The 27849-nt window shown below is 36.1% G+C and overlaps 1 protein-coding gene and 1 long non-coding RNA gene across 5 annotated transcripts in view; both read left to right on the top strand.

Annotated features, from left to right (window-relative positions):
* LOC116176718 (NPC intracellular cholesterol transporter 1 homolog 1b) overlaps positions 1–18269 on the top strand; it is a 43436-nt gene extending 25167 nt beyond the window's left edge. The window contains exons 4-11 of one of the 4 annotated variants that reach the window (XM_031495467.1): positions 1702–1891; positions 2106–2162; positions 4986–5105; positions 5325–5991; positions 9224–10593; positions 13349–14218; positions 15705–15787; positions 17787–18269. In XM_031495467.1, coding sequence (XP_031351327.1) covers positions 1702–1891; positions 2106–2162; positions 4986–5105; positions 5325–5991; positions 9224–10593; positions 13349–14218; positions 15705–15787; positions 17787–17792 — 3363 coding nt within the window. In that variant the 3' untranslated portion in view covers positions 17793–18269. The remainder of the gene's footprint in view (positions 1–1701; positions 1892–2105; positions 2163–4985; positions 5106–5324; positions 5992–9223; positions 10594–13348; positions 14219–15704; positions 15788–17786) is intronic. The other 3 variants (XM_031495468.1, XM_031495469.1, XM_031495470.1) reach the window with 3 other exon arrangements.
* Positions 18270–22858: 4589 nt separating this feature from the next.
* Positions 22859–23397, top strand: LOC116175357. The gene is made up of 2 exons (XR_004146295.1): positions 22859–23059; positions 23224–23397. It is a non-coding gene; the product is annotated as an uncharacterized LOC116175357 (long non-coding RNA).
* Positions 23398–27849: the final 4452 nt, after the last annotated feature.

Here is a 27849-nt window from a genome sequence, read left to right as displayed (position 1 = left end):
ACGAGATACGCTCAAATGTTATAAAGAATGAAAAACTGAGTAAACATGCAAAATTTCCTAGGCCTACTTGGATTTGTTATGTTTCTATTTTTTAATTGGATTTTTTGAGGAAATTCGTAAAACTGTTCAAAATAGAATGTAATGACCGTGTAGCAAATTTGAAGCCAATAGGAACACTTCGATATTTTATTTAAAATATTTAATGTAGGTAATTTGTGAATTTTTGGAATACCCACCGCAATACTTCCAGCACAAAAAAATCGATTACCTTCTCTCTGAAATCTACCACACTTGCTTTTGGGATAGGCTCATCAAACCTCGCCTTGTGGGGGGGGGGGGGGAGATGGAATACCCCCTAGACCCCCCGGCGCTTTTCTCCCCCAAAATGTCCCTCCCCTAAGAACTTCAGAATAGGGTAATCAAATGTCGCCTTGCTCCCCGCTATCGAATATCTCCAAGAAAAAGAAACTTTGATTGCACTCGCTATAAAATAATCATGCTAATTGTCCCAAATACTCGTATTTTGAAGGAAAGCATAGCAACGGGGGTCTGGGCGATATTCCACCCCCCCCCCCCCCACACTCACAAAGAGAATTGATCGTCTTTCCCTGAAAAGTACCGTAACAATTGATTTTGGAATATCAAATCTCGCCTTGGAATACCCCCTGGGCCTCCTGGTGCTGCGTTCTCGCGCAATGTGTTCAGCTCTTAGAACTTCTATATCAAATATATCCTAGAAACTCAAAATTAAATTTGAAAATTTTTTGCCGCTTACAAGAGACGACCAAACAATCGGGGGGGGGGGGGGTATTTTGGTTAAGATAGTGTATCTCAGCTGTTTTTAATGATAGAGACTTGGGCTTTCGCGACCCTGTGCCACTCTTTTGGGAAACTTATCACAAATAGAATCAATTTAGCTTTGTTTCTGAGATACACATCTTACTACCCATGTAAACGGTTTATTTTATATATTTTTACGTAGAATCCAGTGGCTTAGTTCAACAACATTTTTGGATCACTATATATATGAGATTTGGCCCAATGTTGGTATTTTTTAAATGCTTAACAGCTGAGATACACTGCGGTCTCAACCAAAATGGGACACACGGTACCTGTGTTCTTTGTAATAAAATAAACAAATTATAAAAAAGTTAAGGGTTAATAAAACAAATACTGGGTGATTCAAAAGTGAGTGCAAAGATTTTAAGGGCGTATTTACCAGCCAAAAATAAGAAATTTTTTCATATAATCGTATGTCCTAACTTGCTTCGTTTTCTAGACACAGGGTGCAAAAGTTTTTTTTTTTAATTGTTTTTTTTATCAATTATCAAAACCTTTCAGCCGATTTAAGTAAAATTTGGTAGACTTATTTGTCATAAGGGCCTTCCTTTAGAGGGAATAAAATAAGTAAAAACTGATTTAAAAAAAAAAACTTACAAAGCAAGTTAGGACATACGATTATATGACAAAAATTTTTTATTTTTGGCTGGTAAATACGCGCTTAAAATCCTCGCACTCAATTTTGAATCACCCTGTATATTACATTTTAAACAATGATAACCAACAGCACAGGTTCATATTTAAAGTAGAGGGTAAGTAGAAACCTAAGTCCAAGTCTGTTTACCAAATGTATTGCTCTATAATTTGTTCATAGAGTAAGATTCCACTTGTGCCTGGTGTATTTTGATTTATGCATTGCAGGAAAATGTATCGGCATGCAGTTGTGTCGATTGCCAGGCGAGCTGTCTAGCACCGAAACCGCAACCGCCGCCTCCCGGACCATTCCGCATAGCCGGCATCGATGGTTACACCTTTGTTATGGCGATAATATTCACCGTCGGTAGCGTACTCTTCATCCTTTTAACGCTATTTTGCGACCGCCGCAACATAGGTAAGACGGGTGCATTTGTCGATTATGCCGCTTGAGAATTTCGTTTTTGTGTAAATATAACTACGTAACAGTAAATTTGTGTGCAGATTGCTAACAGACTGAACACACTTGCACTGGTTGTATTTTTTTTTTGGAATTTGCTCATTCGCACTTAATCGTCCCTGCAGGGTGCTCTAAGAGAGGTTTATTAAAACACTGTCGCATTTATTTTCAGGTTATGAATTAAGCAGAACTTATGAGGCAGAACATTTTACAGAGCAGGATTGCAAAGGTATCAAAATTATTTGACGAATTTAGTCGGTAATCAAGACATAGATCAGTCAAATTGCTTTTAGTGTAATAAAGTTACATGTTTCGCATTCCTGTTTTGTGTAACAGTATCTTACTCTCGAAGTAAAATGTCTAGTCTACTTACTTTGAAAATTAAAGTCTCGAAATCTGACGAAATCGACCTCCATTTTTGCTCGGGCTGTTTTTACTATCTCATTCCCTCACAATATACTAATTTCTGGATCCTATTTTTTATTGCTTATTATAAGTATCTTTTATTACAAACGAGTAAACGCGTCTGCATTTTTTCTTTGTAACTTTTGTGTAAATATCCAAAAATAGATAAAAATATTGGGACGTATACTTAATTTGATACACACTTTTTTGAACTAAGATAATAGAAATAGCTGACTGTCAAATCACGTGTACAAATCGGTTGAGTTTTTTTCATATAATCTTTTGAAGCTGACGGACTAGACATTTTACTCCGCTAGTAGTGTAGCGGAATTGCATTTTGTTGCGCAAAGATGTTTTAAATCGCGCCAATCTTACATGCATTTTTATCCGGACTTAAAACATCAAATGCGCACCACACAGCTTTATCGCAATGATTAAAAGCGGCAGGGACTTCTTATATTACTTTTTTTTTAATGGGGTTAAGTGCAGAATAACATGGTCATAAAGGGGCAAATCGTGTCCAGAATTCCACAGTGGGAGTGTTGGCTATTTTGTAAACAAACTTGAAGTTGCAGTCACTTTTGCTGTGTTATTCTGGGCGCTAGCTTCGCATTGAAACACTTTCTTGTAAATACATTCTCTTGGCACCTTTTGAAAATTATCAGATTGGTGTAGGTTGAGTAATCGTATTCAAAACTTAGAAATTAACAGTTTAATTGGTAAATCTATTTTGAATTTGAGTACGGAAGCTAACACCTGAATTCACAAAAAACTTAATCAAACTGACTGACATGACATTTTTATTGACAACAAAGAAGCAAAATTAAGTCGATTGAGAAGAAATTGCAGACGTTTGCTCAGTCTTTTTCTGAGTACTTCTGACTAAGATTGGAAGCAAACGAGCAAATTGCGGCACAAAATTTAAAAAATAGCAGCATTTAGGGTAAACTATATTAAAGCAGTTCCTAGAAAAATGGCAGAAGCATACTTTTTGCAAATATGATAAGATTAGCTGATTTACTGTTTCATATTTTTTTCAAGTCACAGTGTTTTTCGTAAGTGCTGGTCTTGGAAATTTTATTTGTGTCAGTGATACTGAGTAAATGTTTGTCACAGTGTCACGTTAATGCTACGAGTAAAAAATAAAAAGGAGAGAATCTTACATTAAAAGGCCACAAGATGAAAATGGATAAAAAGGAAGTGGGGGGAAACGCGTCATCATTGGCAGTGGCGTAATAAAACAAAACTGACATCGTTTCTTCTGTTTTATGATGAGTCAAGTCGACATAACTGACCAGCGCAAAGGAAGTAATATGATGGCGACTTTCGTCACGTGCTATGTTATTTCGCCACCATCGTTATATTCTCTCCTCTTATTTTTTATCAATTTAAATGAAGCTATTGGACCATTGATTATGATGGATTATTGTTGCAAAATAGATAGAGGTGTGAGAGTGTGAGGCTCAGTCTATCCCATTTTTCGTAGGAAAATCACAATCGTGGGCATTTATTTCAAAAGGCAGTTCAAACGGTAATAGATACGCAAAAATGTATACAAGATAAATGGTAGATAACTAAATTCCTTCCAAAAAAAGTCAGTGAGGGTATAGCATATGTCTGTCTTTATCCGTGTTTGAATAAGAAATGTTTAAATGAGTGGGTTTATTTCCGTGTTTACGTTTATAGTAGGATTTACCATAGTTTGCGCACACGTCATCACTAGTATGTTTACATAGTTTCGCGCAAGTAATGGAAGAGAGTACGTAGGTAGGCAGCCAATTACTAAAAAAATGTTTCGGTAGCTGTTTGTAACAGGTTGTCTTTTATTGGTGGGCATTATTATTTCGATGTAAAGGGAAATCCTTTTAATTGTTTTTTCGTAATAACAACGCCCGCAGTACTTAGCAGCAGAAGTCGAGAAGCGGCTGCAATCTTCACTCACAAGCATAGCCACTCTTACTTTCATGTCAAAACGACGGAAGTTTCGCGGCCCTTTCGAATATGGATGGCAGTCGGTGTTAAAACTGGCGGTTCTTTTTATACACAAATGGGAAAGGCAATTGAATAAAAACTCAAATTTGTGCTTAAGAAAAGACCAGAACACGTACAATACCTTACGCACACAATGAGGCGATGTTAGGGAAACCTTCTTTGGGACAAAAACCCTGACATAGCCGGCGTAAATACACGAACTAAATTAACAAAAGCAAAAGAAAATTCACAAAATGCAACATTGCAAATTGTGCAGCAATAAGAAAGACTGATTTACCGTTGCCGGATTCTTTTCAACCTCATTTAACATTGTTAACACTAATGACATTTTTCAAGCCCAATCTTGATTAAAAAACATTGTGAAGGGCATACTAGCTGCACAAAGTGTGTATAATTTGTAATACTTACATACTTTGATACAGTTTACATTAATTAAAACTTTAAAGGAGCGCGATCTGCTTTAACCTCATCTCTTTGAAATCGAAAAACGGGGTTAGTTAACCAAGTGGCCCTTAATTTTGCTTCTTACTCAAACTGCTTGGGTTTGGCTATGGCGGAGTTTGAGAAACATGTCAATGTCAAGTCAAACGTACTAACCCAAAGAGTAAAATGTAGATAGTTGAATGATCTGTGTGTGGTGTGGGGTTGGTTGCAGTGGGTATGGTTCGCGGGCAAGCTACAGAAGAGGTAGTGAGACGTCTGGCTGATAATAGAAATTCATCTCGTACTGCTCTCGGGGATAGTGAGGACAGCCCTCTTCAGTCTAAACGGTCTAGTATGTTGTTTCTATTTTTTTTAAAATAACTAGCTGCACCTACACTTTCGGAGCTTGACTTTTACTAACATGGGAATAACTTTCATGAGTTCTAGGGGGAATAAGTTCTAATAGCATTAATTTGTGGGTTATGGTGGAACGAAACATTGATCACGGTCGCACTCATTAACCACTCCTGTCGTAATCAGATCGCATATTAACCTATATTATTTGAAATAGGCGTAACATCAGATGGGGATCACGAAATGGACACGCACTCCATTAGCAAGATGCCAGGAGAATACGAAACCAACTCGTCGTTCATTGAGAAATTGGGGGCCAACACCGAAACCTACCTTCAGGTCTTTTTCCAAGCATGGGGAACAAAATGTGCACAAAAACCGTGGGTTGTTCTGTTCTTGGGCGGCTGTTTGGTAGTCGGTTTAGCGCACGGGGTCAAATATCTGAAGGTGACCACCGATCCAGTCGAATTATGGGCGTCGCCCACTTCAAGAGGTCGCATTGAGAAAGACTACTTTGACGAGAAATTTGAACCATTTTATAGAACGGAACAAATAATAATTAGAGCGGTAGGGCTACCCCACATACAACATAAAACCAAAAACGGAATATATACTTTCGGATCAGTATTTAACGACACCTTTTTAAAGTCAGTCTATGACCTGCAAGAACGTATCAAGTTAATCGGAAACGGAACAGATCATTCGTTAGACAAAATTTGCTTTGCACCGCTCCGACCTAAAGATCAAACAGATACCAAGAGTAGCGAGTGTATGGTGCAAAGTATTTGGGGATACTATCAGAACGACATGGACACGTTTGAAGAAAGCGATGAGTACAAGAATATTACGACGAATTATTTGGATCATTTCGCCGCCTGTTCACAGTAAGTATCCGAAAAAGTTGCTTTTATCATTGCATAACCATATAGGTTAGTACAGTTGATCTATGATAGTCCGCGGGTCGTCAATTCTTTTGAGACTTGATTCCCTTCTGTGCGGCTTCTTTTCAACCCAAGTTTTTTATGCACGAAAATTCTTGTAAACGCGGCGCTTCTTATTGGCCATCTACAAAAGACGTCGGACCAATAATATGGCGCACAAAATTTGTCGCATCTCATTTGACAACTTTGAAAAAATGAGACGGTTGGTAGCAAAAGTGTGTTTAGCCGCCATTTTTACAAGTTTCTGTCTGCGGAAGCGTCCGACGGTACATCATTTTACGACCAACTGTCTGATTTTTTCAAAGTTGTCAAATGAAATGGTTACATTGTCCGACAAATTTTGTGCGCCATGTTCTTAGTTCGACACTCTCAACGTTCTTTGTGAATGCCCCATTTTAGACCACAACTGACTTCATCAGGTATTATTGCTTTACCATACAGGTTTATATAGTGGACGTATTAATACGATTAGTTTCACTTTCATCGGAAGAAATCTAAATTTTCAGGAACCCAGACCATTGTAAATCTAAGATCTTAATTCATTGAATCCTTGCATTTTTAGGATGACAAACTTAAAAAATCAACGTTGATTTTTTGAATTCGGTTTGAAGAATCGGTCGAAAATATTTTCAATTTCTAAGAACAACCACCAGAGGGCGTTACTGTCATCTTAAATTTATAAATTGCATTTTCTTTCAATTTCGCATAATAAACATCCAAAGAGACTAGTGAAAACCGTTTTTTAAAATCTCATTCCTAACCTCAAATATTGAGAAAATGAGATTAATTAATTAATAAAACTGCTTAAATTGTATCTTAAATGTACTTTTGACGTATTTCTGGTATTTGTCGATGGCGTGAAAGAAAAGCACCCTACACTTTTAGGTAGGCCTTGGAAAATTAAACAAATGAAACACGATGCATTATAAAATAATAACAGCCGTAATTTGTAAATTATTCTGCTGTATTTACATTCAGAAAATGCAGTTTTTTGAATTTGTAATCTTTTCTAAAATTCCGATTTCTAACCAAGAAGGATTTAATACGCTGGCGGCGATGGTTCGTGGTTGATTCGGATAACGCAAATAGAAGATGCGGGCAACGATGGTCGCATTTTGAAAACACTCAAAATATATCGCCAGCAAATTCATTGATTAATTAATCTCATTTTCTCAATATTTGAAGTTAGGAACGAGATTTTGAAAAACGGTTTTCACTGGCCTCTTTGGATGTTATTTGGCTACATTTTCATAAAGAAAAAGTCATATCATTCCATTTGATTTTTTTGATTTTTTTAGGATTTTGGATCATGTCAAAACTAGCCCCCTGGCGGAGAAGGATTTAACTAAATTAACTCTATTTCGGTTGATTCTTATTGCCCAAGGAATGCTCTTTTGAACGATACCAAATTTGTTACAATCGGTCAAACGGTTAACAAGTTAAAGCAGGTTATTGCAAAAACAATTGAACGCCCCACACCATCTTTGTTTTTGTTTTTGCGAAAATGATAGATAAACTGGTTCTTTTTAAAAATGTGAAAAAAGAATGTTGTTTATTATGCGAAATTGATAGAAAATGCAATTTTAAAATTTAAGATGGCAGTTACGCCCTCTGGTGGTCATTTTTAGAACTTGAAAATATTTTCCAGCCATTCTTCATAACCGATTTACCCAATAATTTTATTATCCCTAAGTCATAGGACGAACGGTTCTCAAGATATGGCTGAGGAACAGTCTTATTGGGTTACCTGGTACAGTATGTCGTATTTTGGTTGAGACTGCAGTGTATCTCAGCTGTTTTTAAAGATAGAGACTGGCGGTTTTCGCGACATTGCGCCACTTTTTGGGAAACTGTTAATACCACAAACAGAATCGATCTAGCTACGTTTGTTTCTGAGATACAGGGTGAAACGAAAAGTTTGAGTTTTTGGTATGTTATCATCTTACTAGCCATGTAAGATAGAAAAAAGATAAAAATTCCATACCCCCGACCCCCCTTTGCTATGTCCTTTGCAATACTTCTTAGGAAAAGAATATCTGATAATCTTCTCAAGTATGAGACTCCTGGGGCTCTTATGTGCCAGCGCTGGGCCCCGAACAACTTTTGGGCCGTTGTTTCCAGCGTTAGGTTGGATGGGATCTTTTTTTTTGTTTTGACTGCTTGATATTAATCCTACAAGTAGAGGAAATAAAACCACATGGCAATTCCATGTATCGTTTGGCAATGGTTTGGAAATTTGTTGAGGATGTCTCCTCTTAGTCGACGGAGGTAACGTAAAGTAAAAATGTTATCTCTGATTAGTGCGATAAGATTTCGTTATCACTGCGTGGGCTAATTAGTTTGCAGATAAGCACGTGTTAGTTTGTGTGAGTTTTTTTTGATGACGCAATAATTTGATAAGAAGAAGGAGACGGTTTGTTGTTTAAAATGGACGTTGAACGTAGCTTCTTATTGTTTGGCAGTTTTGCTCTTATGAAAGATTTTTGAAAGACAGTCAGTCTTGTTTCATTGTAAAATTGTGTGGAAGAAAGATAGAGACCGTTTAATGAGATTTAACTCGTGATAAAAGTGGATAGTATATTTTGATAAGTGGTACAATCACGTATTCAAAGAAGAAATTTGAATATTTTGTCGTCTGCGTTTATCGCTTAAGTGAAACCAGTTTTATATAAGGTCCAAATTACCTGGTAAAGGTTTTTTTCCACCATGAACAGCCACAAGTAGTTCCAGTGAAGTTCCAGACGTAACATGAGTTAGTTTTTGTCTTTCGTTTGTAAATTATGTATGTTGAAAATGATAATTACGACCGGATATTTTGGATTATTAACACTTTACGGTAATTAAGATTTCTTTATTTAATTATTCAATCGATCGCTTGTTGCGTGGTCTCTGTGGCCCTGAATGCCTATTTTTATTTTAGCTTTACTGATTGATTTGGTCTAATAAATTTTTTTCATCTGTAAATGATCTATTGTGTGTTTAATCGAGTCCAAATTACGACCTCGGTAAGAGTTCTTGTGCTAAATGTTGCCGTTGGTACCCAGTTTACAATATGAGCTTAGGGGGGAAACAAGTACCTGCAGTATCCGCGCTTAGCATTGGCACACGCCGTCCATTTCTATATGATGGTGCTCCATAGTTGTTCTTTTGTCTACTAATCTATTTTTATTTGCAGAAACGCCTTCAATTTCGATTGCTTAGCGCCGTACGGCGGCCCAGTCGATCCCGCGATAGCGGTCGGCGGCTTTTTAAGCGAGGGGGAGTACCTGTCGGATACGCCCGACTACAAGAAGGCGCAGGCTATCATTATAACGTTCCTGGTGCAGAATTTCCACAACAAAACGAAGGTAGGCCCGGCAATGGAATGGGAACGTAAGTTCGTGCAGTTCATGAAGAACTGGACGGAACACGAGCGGCCCGAATACATGGAGGTCGCGTTTAGTTCCCAGCGTTCGATCGAAGACGAACTGGATCGCGGCAGCCATTCGGATATTATCACGATTTTGATATCGTACGTGATCATGTTCGCTTACATCGCAATTTCGCTGGGTCAAGTGCACACGTGTAGCCGACTGTTGATCGACAGCAAGGTCACGTTAGGTCTTGGCGGGGTGACGATAGTGTTGGCGTCGGTCGCGTCGTCCGTGGGGTTGTTCGGGTTTATCGGAATTCCGGCAACTTTGATTATTATTGAGGTGATTCCGTTTTTGGTGCTTGCGGTCGGCGTCGACAATATCTTTATTTTGGTGCAAACGCATCAGCGCGAACCGCGGCGACACGATGAGACTACCGCCGAGCATATTGGAAGGATACTAGGCCAAGTCGGACCGTCCATGTTACTTACGAGTATTTCGGAAAGTTGCTGTTTCTTCCTGGGCGGTCTCTCAGATATGCCTGCAGTGAGAGCGTTTGCGTTATACGCCGGAATGGCCTTACTATTAGACTTTATTTTGCAAATAACCTGCTTTGTCAGCTTACTATCATTGGATACGATTCGACAGTCGGCAAACCGATACGATGTTTGCTGCTTTATCAGAGGTTCCAAAAAGGACGCACCTCAAGGAGGGCAAGAGGGACTACTGTATAGCTTTTTCAAGTCTCTCTATGTACCTGTGCTGATGAGCAAAGTGGTGCGAGTCATAGTTGTGATAGTATTCTTTGGATGGCTTTGTTCTTCGATTGCCGTCTTACCTCACATAGAAGTCGGATTGGACCAAGAGTTATCCATGCCCGAAGACAGTTACGTGCTTAAATATTTCCAGTTTTTAAATCAGTATCTGTGCATCGGACTTCCGACGTACTTTGTAGTGAAGGGTGGTTTAAATTACAGCGACTTTAATGCGCAGAATTTAATTTGTAGTGGACAGTACTGCGATTCGGACTCGTTGGTTTCCCAACTTTATGCCGCATCGAAGTCGTCTGCTACATCGTACATGTCGAGGCCTAGTTCCAGTTGGCTGGACGATTATATGGATTGGTCTTCCATAGAGAGTTGCTGTAAATTTAACTCGAAAACAGGAGCGTTTTGTCAACACTCGGATCACAGTAAGTACTATAAAGTTTTGTCTCAGAATTAAGCCCCCCCCCCCCCCCCCCATTGTATGTGGGCGCGAATTTCATAACACCTTATATAGATATAGCCTGTCATTTACTTTCAATAAGGAGCATCTGCGCCAATATACCAATCTTTTACGCTTCTTAAATTGTTTCCGGCGCTATCCCAATTCACAATATCAACTTCTTCTTCAGTTGAATATATCACACACGAACGTAAATAAAAATACGGAAGCCATTCATTGGTTTTAAGAAGTTATTTTGGTTGCATAAAATTAGGCGCCCTTCAGTCATTTAAAAGTAGACATAGGTAAAAACAATACACATAAATCCCTATGTCTACTTCTTAGTGAATAGCACTGTATATGATCTAAGCTTTGAAAAAATCTCCATATTTTCTCAGTTAAATGATAGACAAACACGTTTATCACAAAGTTTCTTTATGATTGTTGAATAATCTGCTGTTTTCAAAATAAGTATACGTAGTCAGGTAAAAAAGTTATCGGACCTAACGTTATCTTTTTAAATTGAGCACCCTGTATATTTTATTCTCAACAGATAAATTCTCTTTTCAAAGAAATTACACTAAAATTCAATATTGGTTCAAAATGATTAAAAAAAGGAATTAAAAAAGTTCAAAAATCTTTTTGAAATTTCCATAACTAGTCTTTATCTTGTAAAAATCAAAGAAAAAATTGTCAAAAAAATTTGGCAATGAGACATTCAAAAATACATCCAAAAATGCGCGGTTTTGGTCCTACGGGTCAATGTTTGTTTTTTGAATTCTGCATACCTTTGCAAAAAAAAAAAATATTCAAGGGACTCGAACAGTTGACACGGTGATCGAATGAAGAAGCATTCAAAAAAGTCTTCGCACCAAAGTGAAAATAAAAAAAATAATCAAAATAGACGCAAAATGTGTACTTACCTGTGAAATTCTGTGGACTTTTTTTTATTAAATGATAACTTTAGAGATCACCTTTGTTACATATACTTAACATCCCGACAGTACAGTCGCAAGTGTGTTAAATCTCAAATCAATATGAAAAAGCCGATTTTTTCAAAAGTTTTTATGAAAATTCTATAAATTCTTATGTTTGATCAAATCGACTATGAGATGAGATTTGGCAGAAATTTGAGTTTCCTAAGTGACCCTTTTGGGAGCCCTAAACATTGATATCAGTTAAAAATTGAATTGATTTTAAATGAACGGAAATTGAAGGCAGTTTGATGCGAATAATAAATCATGACCCATCAAAAACGTAGTCCTTTGGCGGATTTGGGCTTTCGTTTCAAATGCTAAAGGTCATAATTTAAAGTACCCCTTTTTCAAAAATGTGATGTAATGAATCAACAGTGCGAGCCTATATACCAGTGGTTCTTAAAGTGGGTGCCGAGGCACCCCAAGGTGCATTTCATAAGAGTGCCGCGAAATTTTTAAATATTTACTTAATGAGCTTCAAATTACATAAATTAAAAAAGGAATTAAAATTTATTATAATGAATGAATATATACATTTTTTATTACAATTCTGTTTTTTAGTTTCTATTTTATTTAATTCTCTGGTTCATAATTCATGAATCAATCATATGCTGGTATTGCATTACATCAGACTTTCTCAATCTTATAACTCATATTTGGGGTGCATATGGGGTGGTATGAGGAATCGAAAACGTCCTATTTTGGTTTTGATCCATAACCATCTTCAAGGTTGTTGAGGATGTCAAAATTTTAAGAGTCATAACGGCTTGAAAAAATTTTGTTCGTACACACTGACCAAAAAACTCTACAAAAAGTTCATTACAATTTTTTTGTGAGTTCCTTTGTTTTTAAGAAGTTTTGAATTGAAAAGTTAAAACTATTTATTTTATTTCCTAAATTTAATTTTTCTCTAAAAGTAAGCATCAGAGTGAAAAATGTCAATTACAAAAAAGATGTGTATTGATGAGGTCTACAGAAAAGGCTTCTACACTTTTTGCGTCGGGTTCAAAACAAAGGCGCTAGAGGGCATTTTCTAAATGTTATACTATGGCCAAAGATAATTGCTAGGATAATTGTAATGACTATATTAAAAGTAGTCGGAAAGTCAGGTCGGGAGTTTACCTGACAACTAGTTTTAAATGCTTTTGTGTTTAGAAATTTTTTTGAAAAGACAAAAATAATAATACTAGGGGTGCCGCGAATTTTGTTTAATATGTAATTTTGGTGTGCCGCCAGACAAAAACGTTTGAGAAACACTGCTATATACTAACACATCTGAGCCAGATAAGTCTTATCAAAATCAAAAAATCTTCCCAAAATTGTTAAAATGTCTACAGTAAACCGTGCATTTTTTTTCAAAAGAAATAGAGGTATTTTTGAAAGCTTCATTGCCAAATGTAGATGGCGTCATAAAAGCGACAATTTTTGCCATGTTTTCTTCAGTTTTTACAAGATTAGGCTTCAACAAGTTCGATTTTTTTGTACAACTTTTTATTCAAAAAAATGCAAAAAACTTCAAAAAGATTTTTAAATTTTTTATCATAAGTGACAATGTTCAAATTGGAATTTTGTTAATTTTACTGTCCTATTTAAGTGGTAGAAATTTGGAGAAGATTTTGCAAATTGGCAATGGTAATTTTGAGACTGTTAACTCTCAAATGAATCATTTTGGATCATTTTTTATTTGTTTTGTTTGGTTTGGTCTTCCCCACCACCCATTATTTTTGTACGGTACACCCTGTAAATTTAAACAATAATTTTCAGGTGGCAAGTGCGAGGCCTGCAACATAACGATAGGAGACCGTCCGCCGCGTCCGAATTCGACAAACTTCGAACACTACATATCCTTCTTCCTGCAAGACAATCCGGACGCCGATTGCATGAAGGCGGGACACGCGGCGTACGGTCAAGGCGTCAACTATGTCACCGATCCGAAGACGCAGCTATCAACAGTGGGAGCCTCTTACTTTATGGCCTATCATACGATACTGAAAACTTCCAAGGATTACTACGAAAGCATGAGAAGCGCTAGGGCGATAGCGCAGACCATTTCTGACACAATTAACGCTAAAATTAAGACCAAAGGGTTGAATGTCTCGGAACCGATCGAGGTATTCCCCTATTCGGTTTTCTACGTGTTCTACGAGCAGTATTTGACTATGTGGGGCGACACGATTAAAAGTTTGGGAATCAGTTTGACGGCCATCTTCGTCGTGACCTTCCTGCTAATGGCTCTGGACATTTTCTCATCGATCGTCGTGATTATCACGATAATAATGATCCTTATCAATCTGCTCGGCTTGATGTACTGGTGGCACATAACCTTAAACGCCGTCTCTCTAGTTAACCTAGTCATGGCCATCGGTATCGCGGTGGAGTTCTGCTCTCATTTAGTGCATAGTTTCTCCGTGTCGGTCGAGACCACACGACTGGAGCGCGCGTCGGACGCCCTCACAAGAATGGGAAGTTCCATATTTTCTGGAATTACGCTGACCAAGTTTGGCGGAATTATCGTGCTCGGATTTGCCAAATCTCAAATATTTCAAGTATTCTATTTCCGAATGTACTTAGGTATTGTACTTTTTGGAGCTGCTCATGGATTAATTTTCCTGCCTGTGTTACTTAGTTATATAGGTGAGTGATATTGATATTTTGTTTTTGATCGCTTTTAATTTTCTTGTTTTGGTACTGCTGAATTTAGTTTTATTTTTGCAGTTGTTACAAATGTCATGTACAAGCTAGTCAATAGTGTTCTCTTTGATTTGCAACTTAGTGCTTTTTTGGTTTGGTACAGTTGTACAGGGTGGCCAAATAAGAATGCGAGGTACTGTATCTGGGAACCTGTCCATCGTAGAGGCTTGCGGTAAAAAAATGTATTACTAAAACGGACATGAGAAAAACCTGGAAAATATTTTTAAGTTTCTGCAATGGCCGCTAGGAGGCGTAACTGCAATCTGGAATCTAAAAAAGTGATGTTGTGAATTCCGCTATATTAACCTAACAAAAAATGTCCGGTCTTTGAAGTTGACGATAATTTAAATGCGTTGGTTTGATTTTTTTTTATGAAAAAGTAGCTAAATGATGTCTAAACAAGCTCGCGAAAACCGCATCTCGATATCTTGTTCCTAACCTAAAATTTAGGCCAAAGAAAATGTTTTAAGCGAATTTTTCCGGAATTATTTTTATTATATAATTTGTGGCCCTAAGGTGGATCGATGTAAAAAAAGGAAGCTTTTAATGCCGCCGTAAATGCCCGAAATGCTGGCCATCACGATATAAAAAATATATATACTTATATATCTCAAGATATCGAGATGCTGTTTTCGCGAGTTTGTTTAGGCATCATTTAGCTACTTTTTCATGAAAAAAATCGAACCAATGCATTTAATTTTTTTGAGAAAATTCACCATTTCTGTCGGAATGTCAAAAAAGCCCTCAAACGGTGATATGTGAAACTAACAAAACTTCAAATAGTGTAATATATGTAGCTGAAGAATAGCTCTTTTTAACTAACCCGAGTTTGTTTAAATCAGCTCAGCCGATTTTAAGATACAGGGTGTTCTTTACGGAAACCTTTGAATACCCCCCACCACTTCATTTTTAGAGAAAAGTTGTCAAACAAAAATTGTTCAGATTATCGTCAACTTCAAAGACTGGACATTTTTTTGTTAGGTTAATATAGCGGAATTCACAGAAACATCATTTTTTTAGATTCCAGATTGCAGTTACGCCCCCTAGCGGTCATTTCAGAAACTTAAAAATATTTTCCAGGTTTTGCTCGTGGCCGTTTTAGTAATAATTTTTTTTACCGCAAGCCTCTGCGATGGATAGATTCTCAGATACAGTACCTCGCATTCTTAGTTGGCCACCCTGTACAGTGTGACTTGTTGATATCCACTGGTGTTATCATTTATGCTTTATCAGTACACCAATTTTTTTTATTACAAACAAAGATGTAGTTAATAGTTATTTAAAAAAACAAAATACAAACAACTTGAAAAAATATCAATGTTGATTCAGGACAACGGATCACAGTATTGATTAATCTTGTACATGCGTGAATGCTATTATATTTAGTAAGTAAAAGTTTTTGTTAATTATTCCACACATTTGATCACAGGTTCACCAATGAATAAAGAAAAATTGGCGAAACATAATCGGACTTTAAATGGATCGCACATACAAGAAACATCTCTCAACAAAGTAAGCATTTTGTGCAGTATTAATTATTATAAACAATTGAAATTAACAAATGAATTTACTTCAACATAAATTTGTCATCATTGTCGATAGGGTTGGACAATGATGTTTTGCTCCTTTAATATAAAAATATAACAAAAAACTTGATTTTTGAATATTTGAACTAACCAAAATGAAAAATTATTAGCTTTGAAATTATTTCAACGCGTAAAACGTACACCATAAGAAAAATTGTTCATTCTTAATATGTATATTATATCTGCTGGAGAATTGTGTATTCAAGAAAAAAAAACTGTTTCATTTGTATTACGCATGATCACATGGCGTGCGCATGTTCGACGCTATTTTTACGAAAAGGTTTCTAAAAAGTATCTAATTATATTGGAACAGATATGAAAATAGCTTCAGACAAGGAGAGGGCCGTTTTCCTTTCATACTTCTAAGTGATAACATTTCTAGCTCGATTTCTGATCACTTTACAAATGGGTGTTTGCTTGTTTAGATTACGAAACCAACAAAAAGGGGACAGTACTGAGGTTGAGGTTACACACTATGCTGTTTTGTCAGTATTTAAATACCAAGTTCGACTAGGCTTCTTCTTTCCAGTATTTTTAAACATAAGCAGCCAGTTGCTTTTTCTTTTTCCGAAATTGGGTCGCAGTGCTAGTGCTACTTTACTTTTATTATTTTTAGTGGATTTTAGTTGAAGTGGAATGTTATCATGGGTATTGTATTGGCTTTTGTGCAGTCCACAGAAGGACTTCCACCTGGCTCTTTGTTTAGCCAGTGCATCTGCCTTCATGTTGCCTGCAATGTCAGATTGTTCTACCGCCCACCATAGTTTGATATGGTTACCAGTGTGAATATTTTGCTATTATCTCCGGAGTGAGGCCTTACCTATCTTTCTGGTTCTTTTTTTGTGGGGCAGCTCCTCTCATACGTATTGAGAAGAAGTTTTTCTAGATCATTTGAGGCTGCTTTCAGTTCCTCTTTTGTGTCTAGCTGTTGGGTGATCTCATTATGGTATTTCACATGATCGATTTTTTTGAATCGCAATTAACAGTCACATTAAAAGGGATTAGAGTGAAAATTAAAGTTTATTATTAGACATTCAAACTGACACACGTACAAGAAATTACAAGAATTTATTACACATAATGATAAAAAATCAAATGCCTACAAAAACCTGAAAGAAAAAAAATGGATGCCAACGCCTTTTTTTAACACAAACACAACCCATTTACACAACGGACAACTAAACAATTTAAAAGATCTCGGGAAAAAAAATAAGTACTTACAGATTAGTCACATTAATATTCAAACGCATGTGTAAGTTTCAAACGTAATCGGCGAAAACTTGCCCTTAATAATTCAGCGCAACATTCTTTTAAATCAGGCTGAACAGCCTCGTTACAAGTGAAGCCACCTCCACTCATTCGTTCCTGGCAATTCTTGAAACACTCCTTCGTTTTCTCGCACATGGCGTTGTTATTAAATAAAGCCAATTAATTTGTCGGATAACACCTTTTAGTCCAAGAGCTGGTAGACATTTTTGGGTAGGTATTTGAGGCACGCTGAAAACTTGTCCAACACTTCTTGAATAATCCCCAAACACAGAAATGCAGACCTGGCTGAGGAGTGGCGGGGCTAACACTTTGCCAGGGGCCTTCACAATTTTTCCAATTCTGTGTCTTTTTGAACAAAATTCCGACTTGACAAGAAATCTCTTATTTTATTGCATGCATTGTATAATTTATTATCTTCAATTCACCCTATATAGAGCTCCTGATGTACATATTAAATGTTTTGCACTGAGGAGCTCTAGGAAACTTTCATTTGTTTTGCAGTTATAACATTTCACATATGCATCTGTTGCCCATATAAGACTTTTCGCCCTAGTGCAGACACGAGTTCCTTTTAGTTGGGCCCATGGTATTGGTATTGCATTATATGATATGATATGTGGGGTTATCTACTAATAAAGAATCTGCTTACTTTTCAGGCATGATGCATCATAGAACGGTTAGATCCAATTTCTATGAAGCAACGATGGTATCTCCATTGCTGTCCCCTTCGTCGAGTGCAGTCAACTACAACAGTATAACATCAGTCGCTTAGTCAATTTTGTTTACAACGTAAAATATAATCGGTATTAATGGAATCAATGAGTATTATTTTTTTATGTTTTTTTTTCAATTCTCCAATTACATATAAAAACATGGCGGGGCAGAGTTTTCGCATTGGGAATCGTGCTGATATTAGAAATTGTGTAAGTAATACACTACTTGTCCATATGAATAATTTTAAGTATTAAGGAAAAGTTTTGTACGTGTTGTTCAAACTCAACTTAGAGAAGATTACTTAAATTACCGAACGTGTAGTACTTCTTTTTATGTTTCCTAAATCTTTAGATGTAAGTAGGAAAAGACTGGAGCAGGCAATGGCAGGTTAATTGAAATAAAATAAAAATTTGCTTTTTCCTATATTTTCTTTTAGTTGTTTAATATTGCAGTATTTTTGTGTCATTGTCTTTATGTGATTGCACCTGTGTACTAACAGTTGCTGAAATATTTTTAACGCATCTTTCGAATTTATTGTGTTATTTATATTCTAAGCGCATTCCTAATTTTATGTATTTATTAGACTGTAATAGGTATTTGTGTATTGTAATTTATAGCAAGTTTGTTCTAAACGGATCACATTTGTGTGTCTATACTTTGTTGAAGAAACATTTGTTCAATAAATAAATGCTTTTATTTAGAGTTCTTTAACTACTCCCGAAGTATTATTTCCATGAAATTGGCATAGTGTTACATGACGTCTGCCTTTTCCTCTGACAACACACCAACCGCGTCGGCATTATTAACAAGCTCCTAGCGAGTTTATAATTTTGTTGTATCTGTCCGTCCGTTAGCACGATAACTCAATTAATTATAATATAATTGCAGCTGATTTAAAGCATCACTTGTTGCACAGAAATGTGTGGGAGCTGTGGCGGATCATGCAGTAATGTAACTTTGGTTGAAGTCAAGGAAAATGAAGAACTTGTCCTGGAAGTTTAGGAAATCGGAAATGGTCAACATCAATTTATTTTTTATTGTGAATAATCTGAAAATATTTTTTACTTCAAATTAAGATACCGCAATTAGTTTATTTTAAAATAACATTAAAAAAATATATGCATTTTCAAACAATAGTTTATAAAAGTCAGGAAAATACGTTTTTTAGCTGTACCTATACAAGGATTTATTAATATTTGACACAAGTTTAAAAAGGGTGGAATTTAGGTTTCATTGTTTGTTTAGAGAAAATGCAATAGTGTACCTTAAAGTTAAAAAAAAACACTCACTATACAACAATATTAGCATTGCAACGCCGGGCCCACTTCGACAGAACCCGCCACGACTGGGTACGCATTCTGCATTACACCGGCTGAATCTCCAGGCTCTTCAAGTAAGTAATATTTCATATCATTTTAAAAGTAATAATGGGAGCTACAACTTTTGTAGGTAACATTTTTTGATAAAATGTCGGCGTGAAATTTTCTGCGACAAAAAGTAAAATTACGAGCCGAAAAATATACCACTTTTTACCTATTCATACGAATTACTAACAAACGGTAAAAGTTACGACGAAAGTCAACTGAAACTTATTTGTAGACAATGTTATAGCAAAGAGAATAAAACAAATTGCAATCCGAAATGTTGTTTAGTAATCGAGAGAGACGCGATTTACGAAACCCCTACACTTTTCATGTTTAGGGTGGCACAGGGGGGAAGCAAGGGGGGTAGGGGCGGGGACTTTTGGCTAAACACTTGTCTAAATGGTAGTAGTCGATGGGGAAAAAATTAGCTTTATACTATTTTTTTCCTTCAACTGGTGTTTTACGACACAGGTTGACTGGCCTACAGTGACAAATACCACGCTACAAGCGCTCGATCAAAACAGATTAAGTAAAACCATAATTACCTTGTAATGTCAATAATACAAATATCCACACAACCAAAACACACTATACTGAATTCGCCTCAGAAACTATTTCTTTGTTACATAAAACTGAAATTTTTCTCCCAATACGCAAAATTCTTTTATCTAAACGCGTACCTGCGACAACATCTGTTTATAAATTAAATTAACTTTTAGCCTTTAGCCATTGAAGGTGTTTATTCAATGCTTAAGCGCAACTCTTATCGTAACGACAATCTTAAAATTAAATAAACTTCTACAGAACGCCTAATACAATTCTAGCAAATGTCCCTTATTTTTACTTAACGTAATTTTTCAAGAAAATGAACAAATTAGAATGCGGCTATTTAAAAGAATTGCTGAAACTCGTTTTCGAAATATTTCTGATATATACCTATTTCAAGATATATTTCCCGCATCAAAAATAGAAATATTTCTACAATATTATGAATGTGTGACCAACTGACTCCAACTTCACATTCAACGCCAGCGGAATTCTAAAAATCAAACATCCAGTGTAAAAAATATTTTATTTTCCTAAAGTTCATTACAAAGAATTTCAAATATGTAACCATAACACGTCTTCACTGATGATCTTGATTCAGTTTTCTGAAAAAATGGAATACCACCGGCTAGGAGGGTCCGGAATTTTTTTCAAAATTATACTTGCAAAGTCGTCATTTTAAACACTTTGAATGACTGCCACGCTGCGAAAGGGAGGTTCGGGCTCCTCCGTCACCCCGTCTCCTCTATCTAACGATGTTTTGCATTTGCATTCTTTTGTTCGCGACTAATGACTATCTCGTACGAATGAGAATCTTAGGTTTTTTAGCGCATTTCCCAACGAAGTACTGGGGGTGCGAAAATAAGTGCTGATTTCGACGAAATTTGGTATCTGGTGGTTTTTGAACATGAAAATGACGAATCTGGAATTAGTTTTTGAAAATTCGAAAAAAAAATTTCCACTGCGCAATTCTTGGCCGGACAACGAAAATGGAGAGAATTCCACGAAATTTGTTGTGACATACTTGATGAGTTAAGGAACAAAATTGTCGAACAGTTTTTTTAAAATAACTTTTCAAACAAAAGTTATGCTTATTTGAAGATTGGGCCTTCGGGTTACAAAGTGTCCCCCGCCTACTAGTGAGTGATCTAATTTCGCATGTAGTTAATTGAAAATGTCGCAAATAACAAAAAAAATAACGCTTTAAGTCGATATTGCGATACTTGCAATAATGCTTATTGATTGTAGGTAATGGAACTCTACTTAAAAAACATTTTCGCACCACCCGCAGCTACGGACTTTTTGGAATGGAATTTGTAGACTTGAATACCGTGATCGACATATTGAATTTTTTGTGATCATTTAATCATAATATCGACTTAAATCGATGTTTTATGTTATTTGTGATATGTTCAATTAACTATATAGGTATAGATAATAGAAATTTAGTTATTATCATTGAATAAAATTACTTATTCAATGTTACTTGCTTTAGCTAGGTACTTGACACGTGTAAATTCGGTTTAAGTGGATTGATATGGATATGATATGTAGTAGGTAATCGTTATCTAATTTCTTTCGGACAGGTAGGTAATTGTTGATAAGGGGCATGACAAGGAACCGTATAAACATTATCATAGATAGATGTGAAATTTCTACTTAGTTATCAACAGAAATTACGTTGTTCATAATAGCATTGTATATACATTATTTGTATATGTTGTATATACATTGTTTGTCTGGCACACCTTCAAGGTATAGGCTATCTACTGCAAAAAATTCTAGGACTCTAGGACCATTCCCCTAGAAGTAGTTCAAAACGGTAGAAGTGGGTCCGGACGGACGGACGGACAAAACGCAAACAATAGCACATTTTTTTTAATTCTTAAAAAATGCGCTAAAAATAGGTAATGTTTAACATAATGTTATTCACCAACTTGGAATGATTTAATTATATTGTAACGTAAACTTAATTACGTTGTTTATTTATAACAATTAATTAACAATGAATTTACAACAGTCTTAAAATTGATTAACTTATGACAGTAATTACAATTTATCACTCACAATTTATTTTGTATAACAAGAACGCTTCGAAGTAGGAACTAAACTCAAATAAGCGATCTGCAAATATCTGGACGGTTAAGGAAGGAATGTACCTTTCCGTTTCTTAAGTCGCGCCTACGACTCATCTTTCATGGCGCCTCGATGTCTATTGAAATTACTGGAATGTTCCCTACACTCCCCCCCCCTCCTTAAAACGGTTGCGTCTCGCAACACGGACTAGGCAAATGTTCTACAACGGGACCCTGATGACGGTACTTGCACGACGACCCCTTCGCGCATCTTCCATTCTTGAAAATGAAGCATTCCACCGTCTTACAAAACGGTTGCGAGAGTCTTCTGGGCTTGAAACAGCAGATCAATATTTTCACCTCGGTACTATGGAAACACCTCAAGCACTAATTGGAATAAAAGCAAATATATAACAACTGGTTCAAAATTTGGTCTTGCGCATACTACAGCTATGCTCAGAAGCACGTTTACTATATTACTTGTTTACACATTTATTATTTATGAAGATATTTTATTTAACCATAGATGCTTCTAGTAAAGAAAAACATATCACATATGTAATAAAAATTTCAGGAAGCCCATAGGGTAAACCTTGGGTAGGTATTTCGTGAATGTTGAATCGATTATACTTTTATTGGCTTACAAATGTGGGTGAATTGACCCTTGGTCATAAGTATATAAATAGGGGGGTGCAACCCCTAGGCACAGTGTTAAAATTCTAAAAATTATTTTTGCATAAAAATTGCTCCCTGGCCTCCCCTCGATTTGAAAGTCAACCGATTTTTGGATTTGGATGAACACATTTACTTTGCCCAGTTTTATGGGTAGGTAGTTACAGATTTTCGTTGGGGCACCATGTATGTATGAAGTTTTCAACCATAAAGGAGTCTTCGCGATTACTTATGGCGCAACTCACTTTTCGGATGAACTAACGATTGGACCCAAAGTAATTTATCTTAAGTGTAACTAATCGAATGTGTGATATGATAAGTAAAAGATTATACTCACTTTTATGCGCTTGTAATAGGTATATAGCCGTGCGAATTACATTGGAAAGTCAGAAAGGTGCTAAACATGAAAAGTTCCATTATCTGTATTGTATTGGTGCTGGCGTTAATAGGCTTGTCAATGGCTTATGATGATTCCGTACTGTGCCAAGTCGATTGGGAAAAAAAATGTATCTGTAGAATGTACATTTTTGAGTGGTGCCCTGAAGGCTATTTCAGTTGGTATGCTCCTTTTGTATTTCTTTAAGTATATGGATAATTACCGGTATTTAACGAATAACGTGCAATGGAATTGTATTTTAAGACGTTTTGAACGAATTGAAGTGATATTTTCATCACTCCATCGTGGCTATATATTAAATTGATATATTTACGTTATATTTCAGCCCATTTGGTGTTTTCAATAAGTGCGCAGCCTTATTGCGCACATGCTGCAAACGGTAAATCCCAGATGGCGTTGCTTCTAGATTAACACAGATATAGGTAGGTACCTACCTACCTAACATCAATTAATCCAATTATTTTTGTTACAATACCTATCAATAAAATTGTTTAAATTATTTACTTTTTCTTTACTTTTGCTATGATAGGTTATATTCGCAAAAATGCTGCATGATGCCAGTTCTTCAAGCAACACACCTCTGCGGAATATGCGTTATTTTCGCATACCTAATTATTGAGTATGTCTATGTAGTTAGTAGGTATCTATAATTGAATAATCAGACTCTTGGTGATAAAAATGGGGAATTTGGCGATCAGTAGAAACACCAAAAATGCTCTATTGGTGTAGGTAATAGAGCAACCCAATGATCGATGCCGACATCAAAGATTGGTTTGTATACCTACGTTCAAATCGGGAAATGGCCAATCCATGAAGGCGCTTGGTAAGGACATTATCAACATTGAAGTGATTGTCAATGGTAGGGAGGGTGTATAAATTACCACTTCATCGGTTACTTTGTTATAAATTGTTCGCGGAAGTTGTTACCTCTCTTTTTTCAATTTAGAGTAGAAAGAAAAGGATTCATTGACAATAATAACAATTTTTTCACTTTCAGTTTGACTGGAAACATCCTAAAATTTTTTATGATGGAATACGCAATAAAAAATAAAAAACACAACTACTATTTAAATCTTTAATTTTAATTTTTTTACTGCGTTTACGTAGGTCTTTTTTGTCAGTGTGTAACAAAACTGGATCACTAAAATAAGAACTTGTCTTGCAGAATTAACGAAAAACGAAATTGCAGATACCAATAATGTGAATTACTGGCTATTAAATTTTCGAGAATATAATGCACACAATTCGGTTTTACCAACTTTTGTCATTATACCTACTGTAGCGTTTATATTAAGGCAGTGACGAAAAAACGCCAAAGTAAAGACAACAATGCGGGACGCCGTGCCCACACAAATTCACGCCGGAAACGGTGCAATTTTAGATAGTTTAATTGGTTGCCTAAGTGGCAGTAAGCATCCGATTATCATTACTTTAGTCGGTGATCGTACACCGACGCCATTGAAAGTTCTCAAGCCAAAAATTGGAAATTGGCAAAGATCGAGGAGGTAAATGGGCTAAATGAAAATTACACTTGGGACGCTAGTTCCTAGGCCCGATGATACGAAGGCGATTGACTGTCGGTGGGTCTACAAGATCAAGTCCACAATGCTGCGATGGTTCAGTGGAACGTTACAAAGCGCGTCTTGTAGCCATCAAGGACTATCTGCAACGTGAAGGGGTTGATTTCACTGAATCCATCAGCCCTCCGTGCGTTTCCTGTTGAGTGTGGACTGTGGAGTCAAATGATTCAATTTGCCGTCAAATAGAGAGTTGGATGTTGCTACATGAACCAATCAGAACGTTACGATGTTGGAACTGACGCCGGGTTCTACGCTAACTTCACACTACAAGAACACGGAAATAAAGTCAACCCGGCAACGTTAGAAATGACCATCCGAATGACTATTCCCTCCAAAACTAAACAAGATCCCGCTTAAATTTGAAAAGTGGCACGTGATAAAACATCTAAGGCAGGGCCCCCTTACGTTAGTTTTAGACAACGTTTTGACCTGAAGCGCAGTAGGGAAGGAACGTAAAATAAAACACTCAAATTGTGAAAAGTTGGTTTAATAATGATCGCAATTATTAAGATTGTGAAAGATCAGAAATTTAAGTCGAAATAAATTACATTGCAAAAATAAACTTTAAAAATGGTAGTTCACCGAATAAACATCGAAATAGGCTGGGAAAAAAAGAACTTACCAATAAAAAAACCAACCGTCAGATTAGTATCAAATTGTGTTGTAAAAGTAATTTTTTGTAATGATGTGAATGCGTAACATAAAATTATAACGTCACAAAAAGTAGCAGGTAAACTTCAAGAGGTAACATATAGGTTAAAAAACAAGTTTTTGGGAATTATGGGTCAGGTAAGCAGGTACCAAGATTCTAAGAAAGGGTGACATATACAGGATGTGACTCATCTTTGGAGCAATAAAGTCCTTTTGTTAAAAGCAAGATGGAAAATTACATGGCCTTGTAGGCAAATTTAACTAAAAACAAGATATGTGGAAATGATTGAATCGCCACTCATTTATCGCACATAGTTTCTAAACTGAAGAGCTTTGATTAGCGTAATCGCGCTCCTGCAAGATGGGTAACTCGCCCCTGGTTTCGAGCCTACAGTTGCAAGTCGAAGACAATCACGAAATTAGCCAATCAGGTGTCGTAGCTCATTTTTGACTACAGTTTTTACTACCCCCGTGACATCAAACGAATCGGTAATTTCCACATATTAAAACAAAATGATCAAAATGATGAATGTTACTTTAGGGACAAGACCAAAAATACAACATCAATAAATATAAATTCAGCAAGCATTACACCAAAAACGTAAACAATTATAAACAAAAGGATAACGGTATTAAACATTTCAATCTGCATTGCGGTTAAACCAAGTAAATTTCAAAAACAAAAATTGAAACACAAAAATATAAAATGCATAAAATACAAAACACAAATACGATATAAAGAAATGCAAAAATTACAACCAGCATTAAATAAGACAAAATAACAACAAACATTTATGGAGCGACGCGTTCACGACCGCCATTCAAGACAAGATGCCAAACGTAACCCCCGTTCGTGCTTTTTAGATGGCGCAGGCAGCTTTCCCCTCCTAAAAATTGCGTGGTTGCCAACTCTCAAAAATGTGTGCATCGTCGTAAGTTGTATATACAGGGTAGAATCTCTCAGACTCCTGTGTTGAAAGTTGATGTTCAAAGCGCTATATTAGTCTAATGAAGAATCCTGTTTTCCACAGCCGCAGAAAGCATATTGACATCAGAAGGAACTAGGTAGTTCATTCGTGAGATGAACACCTCGTATACTCCAGAAAGGTTCTTGAGAAAGATGTTGTGTCGCCACAATTTTTTTTTTCTCCAACCACCTGAATAAGACGCTATTTTGTGCCAGTGTTCGGGACGTAAAATTGGCGTTTTGCGGATTAATCGCTATCACCGTGGCAACTGTACAAAAAGTGGATACTTTTGGTCCTAGTACAAAAAAGAAATTGACCTTGAAAGTTGGCCAATCAAAAAATTACAATCACGGAGATCTGTCACATTGACATCGTTTTACATTGCAGGTTGTAAGATATTTGTATACATACACATCAAATATTTTTGCATATTCAATGCAAATAATGCTATACGTATTGTAAATGTATTGAAAATGATTTTTTCTCCAACCACCTGAATAAGACGCTATTTTGTGACAGTGTTCGGTACGTAAAATTGACGTTTTGCGGATTAATCGCTTTCACCATGGCAACTGTACAAAAGTAGATACTTTTGGTCCTAGTACCAAAAAGAAATTGACCTTGAAAGTTGGCCAATTAAAAAATTACAATCACGGAGATATGTCACATTGACATCGTTTTACATTGCAGGTTATAAGATATTTCTATACATACAAATCAAATCTTTTTGCATATTCAATGCAAATAATGATGTCACCTATACGTATGTACATGTATTGAAAATGATTTACGCTCGCTATTTTTATTTAAACCATGTGTAACGTAATTTACATATTCGATGAACGTAATTTTAATACGTATACAACCCGCCGTCGCGCGTAACGCCATCTACTTCAGACCCATTGCACTATTATCTGTCATTTTGAATTCAAAATTTGAAAAAGTTAATTGCAATTAATTTTAATTAAAAAACTATACGGTAAGTTTTTTATTTCAATACAAAATATAACAATATTAATTGTGTATACAATAAAATGACTGAAACTGATAGCGACATGGATTGCACTCCGCCAGAGATTATAGAAACGGCAGAACATGCTACCTCAAGATTTGCTTCCTACAAAGTCGCGAGAGGTGAGAAGTAAGAAGTCAGAACGAATAGGTTATAAGTTAACCTAAAAACTAGAGTGGCATGACACGTGAGGACAAGAAAGCAGAAGTTCTTATACTAGTAGTGAAACTGTGACTGAATCTAAATTCGAATATAATTTGAAGTAAAGGGGGTTGGAGAAAAAATTTTATGTTTTATTCGTACAAAAAATGCGTTTTCGGGACTCGGAAGGTTGCTGGACTCCGCTAACGCGTCGTCCAGCAACTATCTTCCTCGTCCCGAAAACTGACATTTTTTGTACTAATGAAACAAATAACTATTGTTGATCGGATGTCATTTTATTAATATTATCCTAATTCCTAATAGGTGCTTTCTTTCGAAGTGTGATCTTATGATCATGATTGCTAAAATCGTAGACAAACTGAACATAAAAGTTTTGTAATTACCAATTCCTTGCTATAAATGCAAGGATATTTTTGCTCAAATGTTAGGTTAGTCAATATTTGTAACTGAAGAGGACCATAATCGTGCAAGATAACTTGCACATGTATTTAAATTATTTTCACAATCCAAACAAAAAATAGGTACGTAATTCGAATGCAAATGTGTACTCCGTAAACTTAACCATACTTTGATTTAAA

Source organism: Photinus pyralis, unplaced genomic scaffold (genome assembly GCF_008802855.1).
Source record: "Photinus pyralis isolate 1611_PpyrPB1 unplaced genomic scaffold, Ppyr1.3 Ppyr1.4_LG7, whole genome shotgun sequence".
Taxonomy (NCBI): domain Eukaryota; kingdom Metazoa; phylum Arthropoda; class Insecta; order Coleoptera; family Lampyridae; genus Photinus; species Photinus pyralis.
This window is presented reverse-complemented; position numbering and strand designations above follow the sequence as displayed.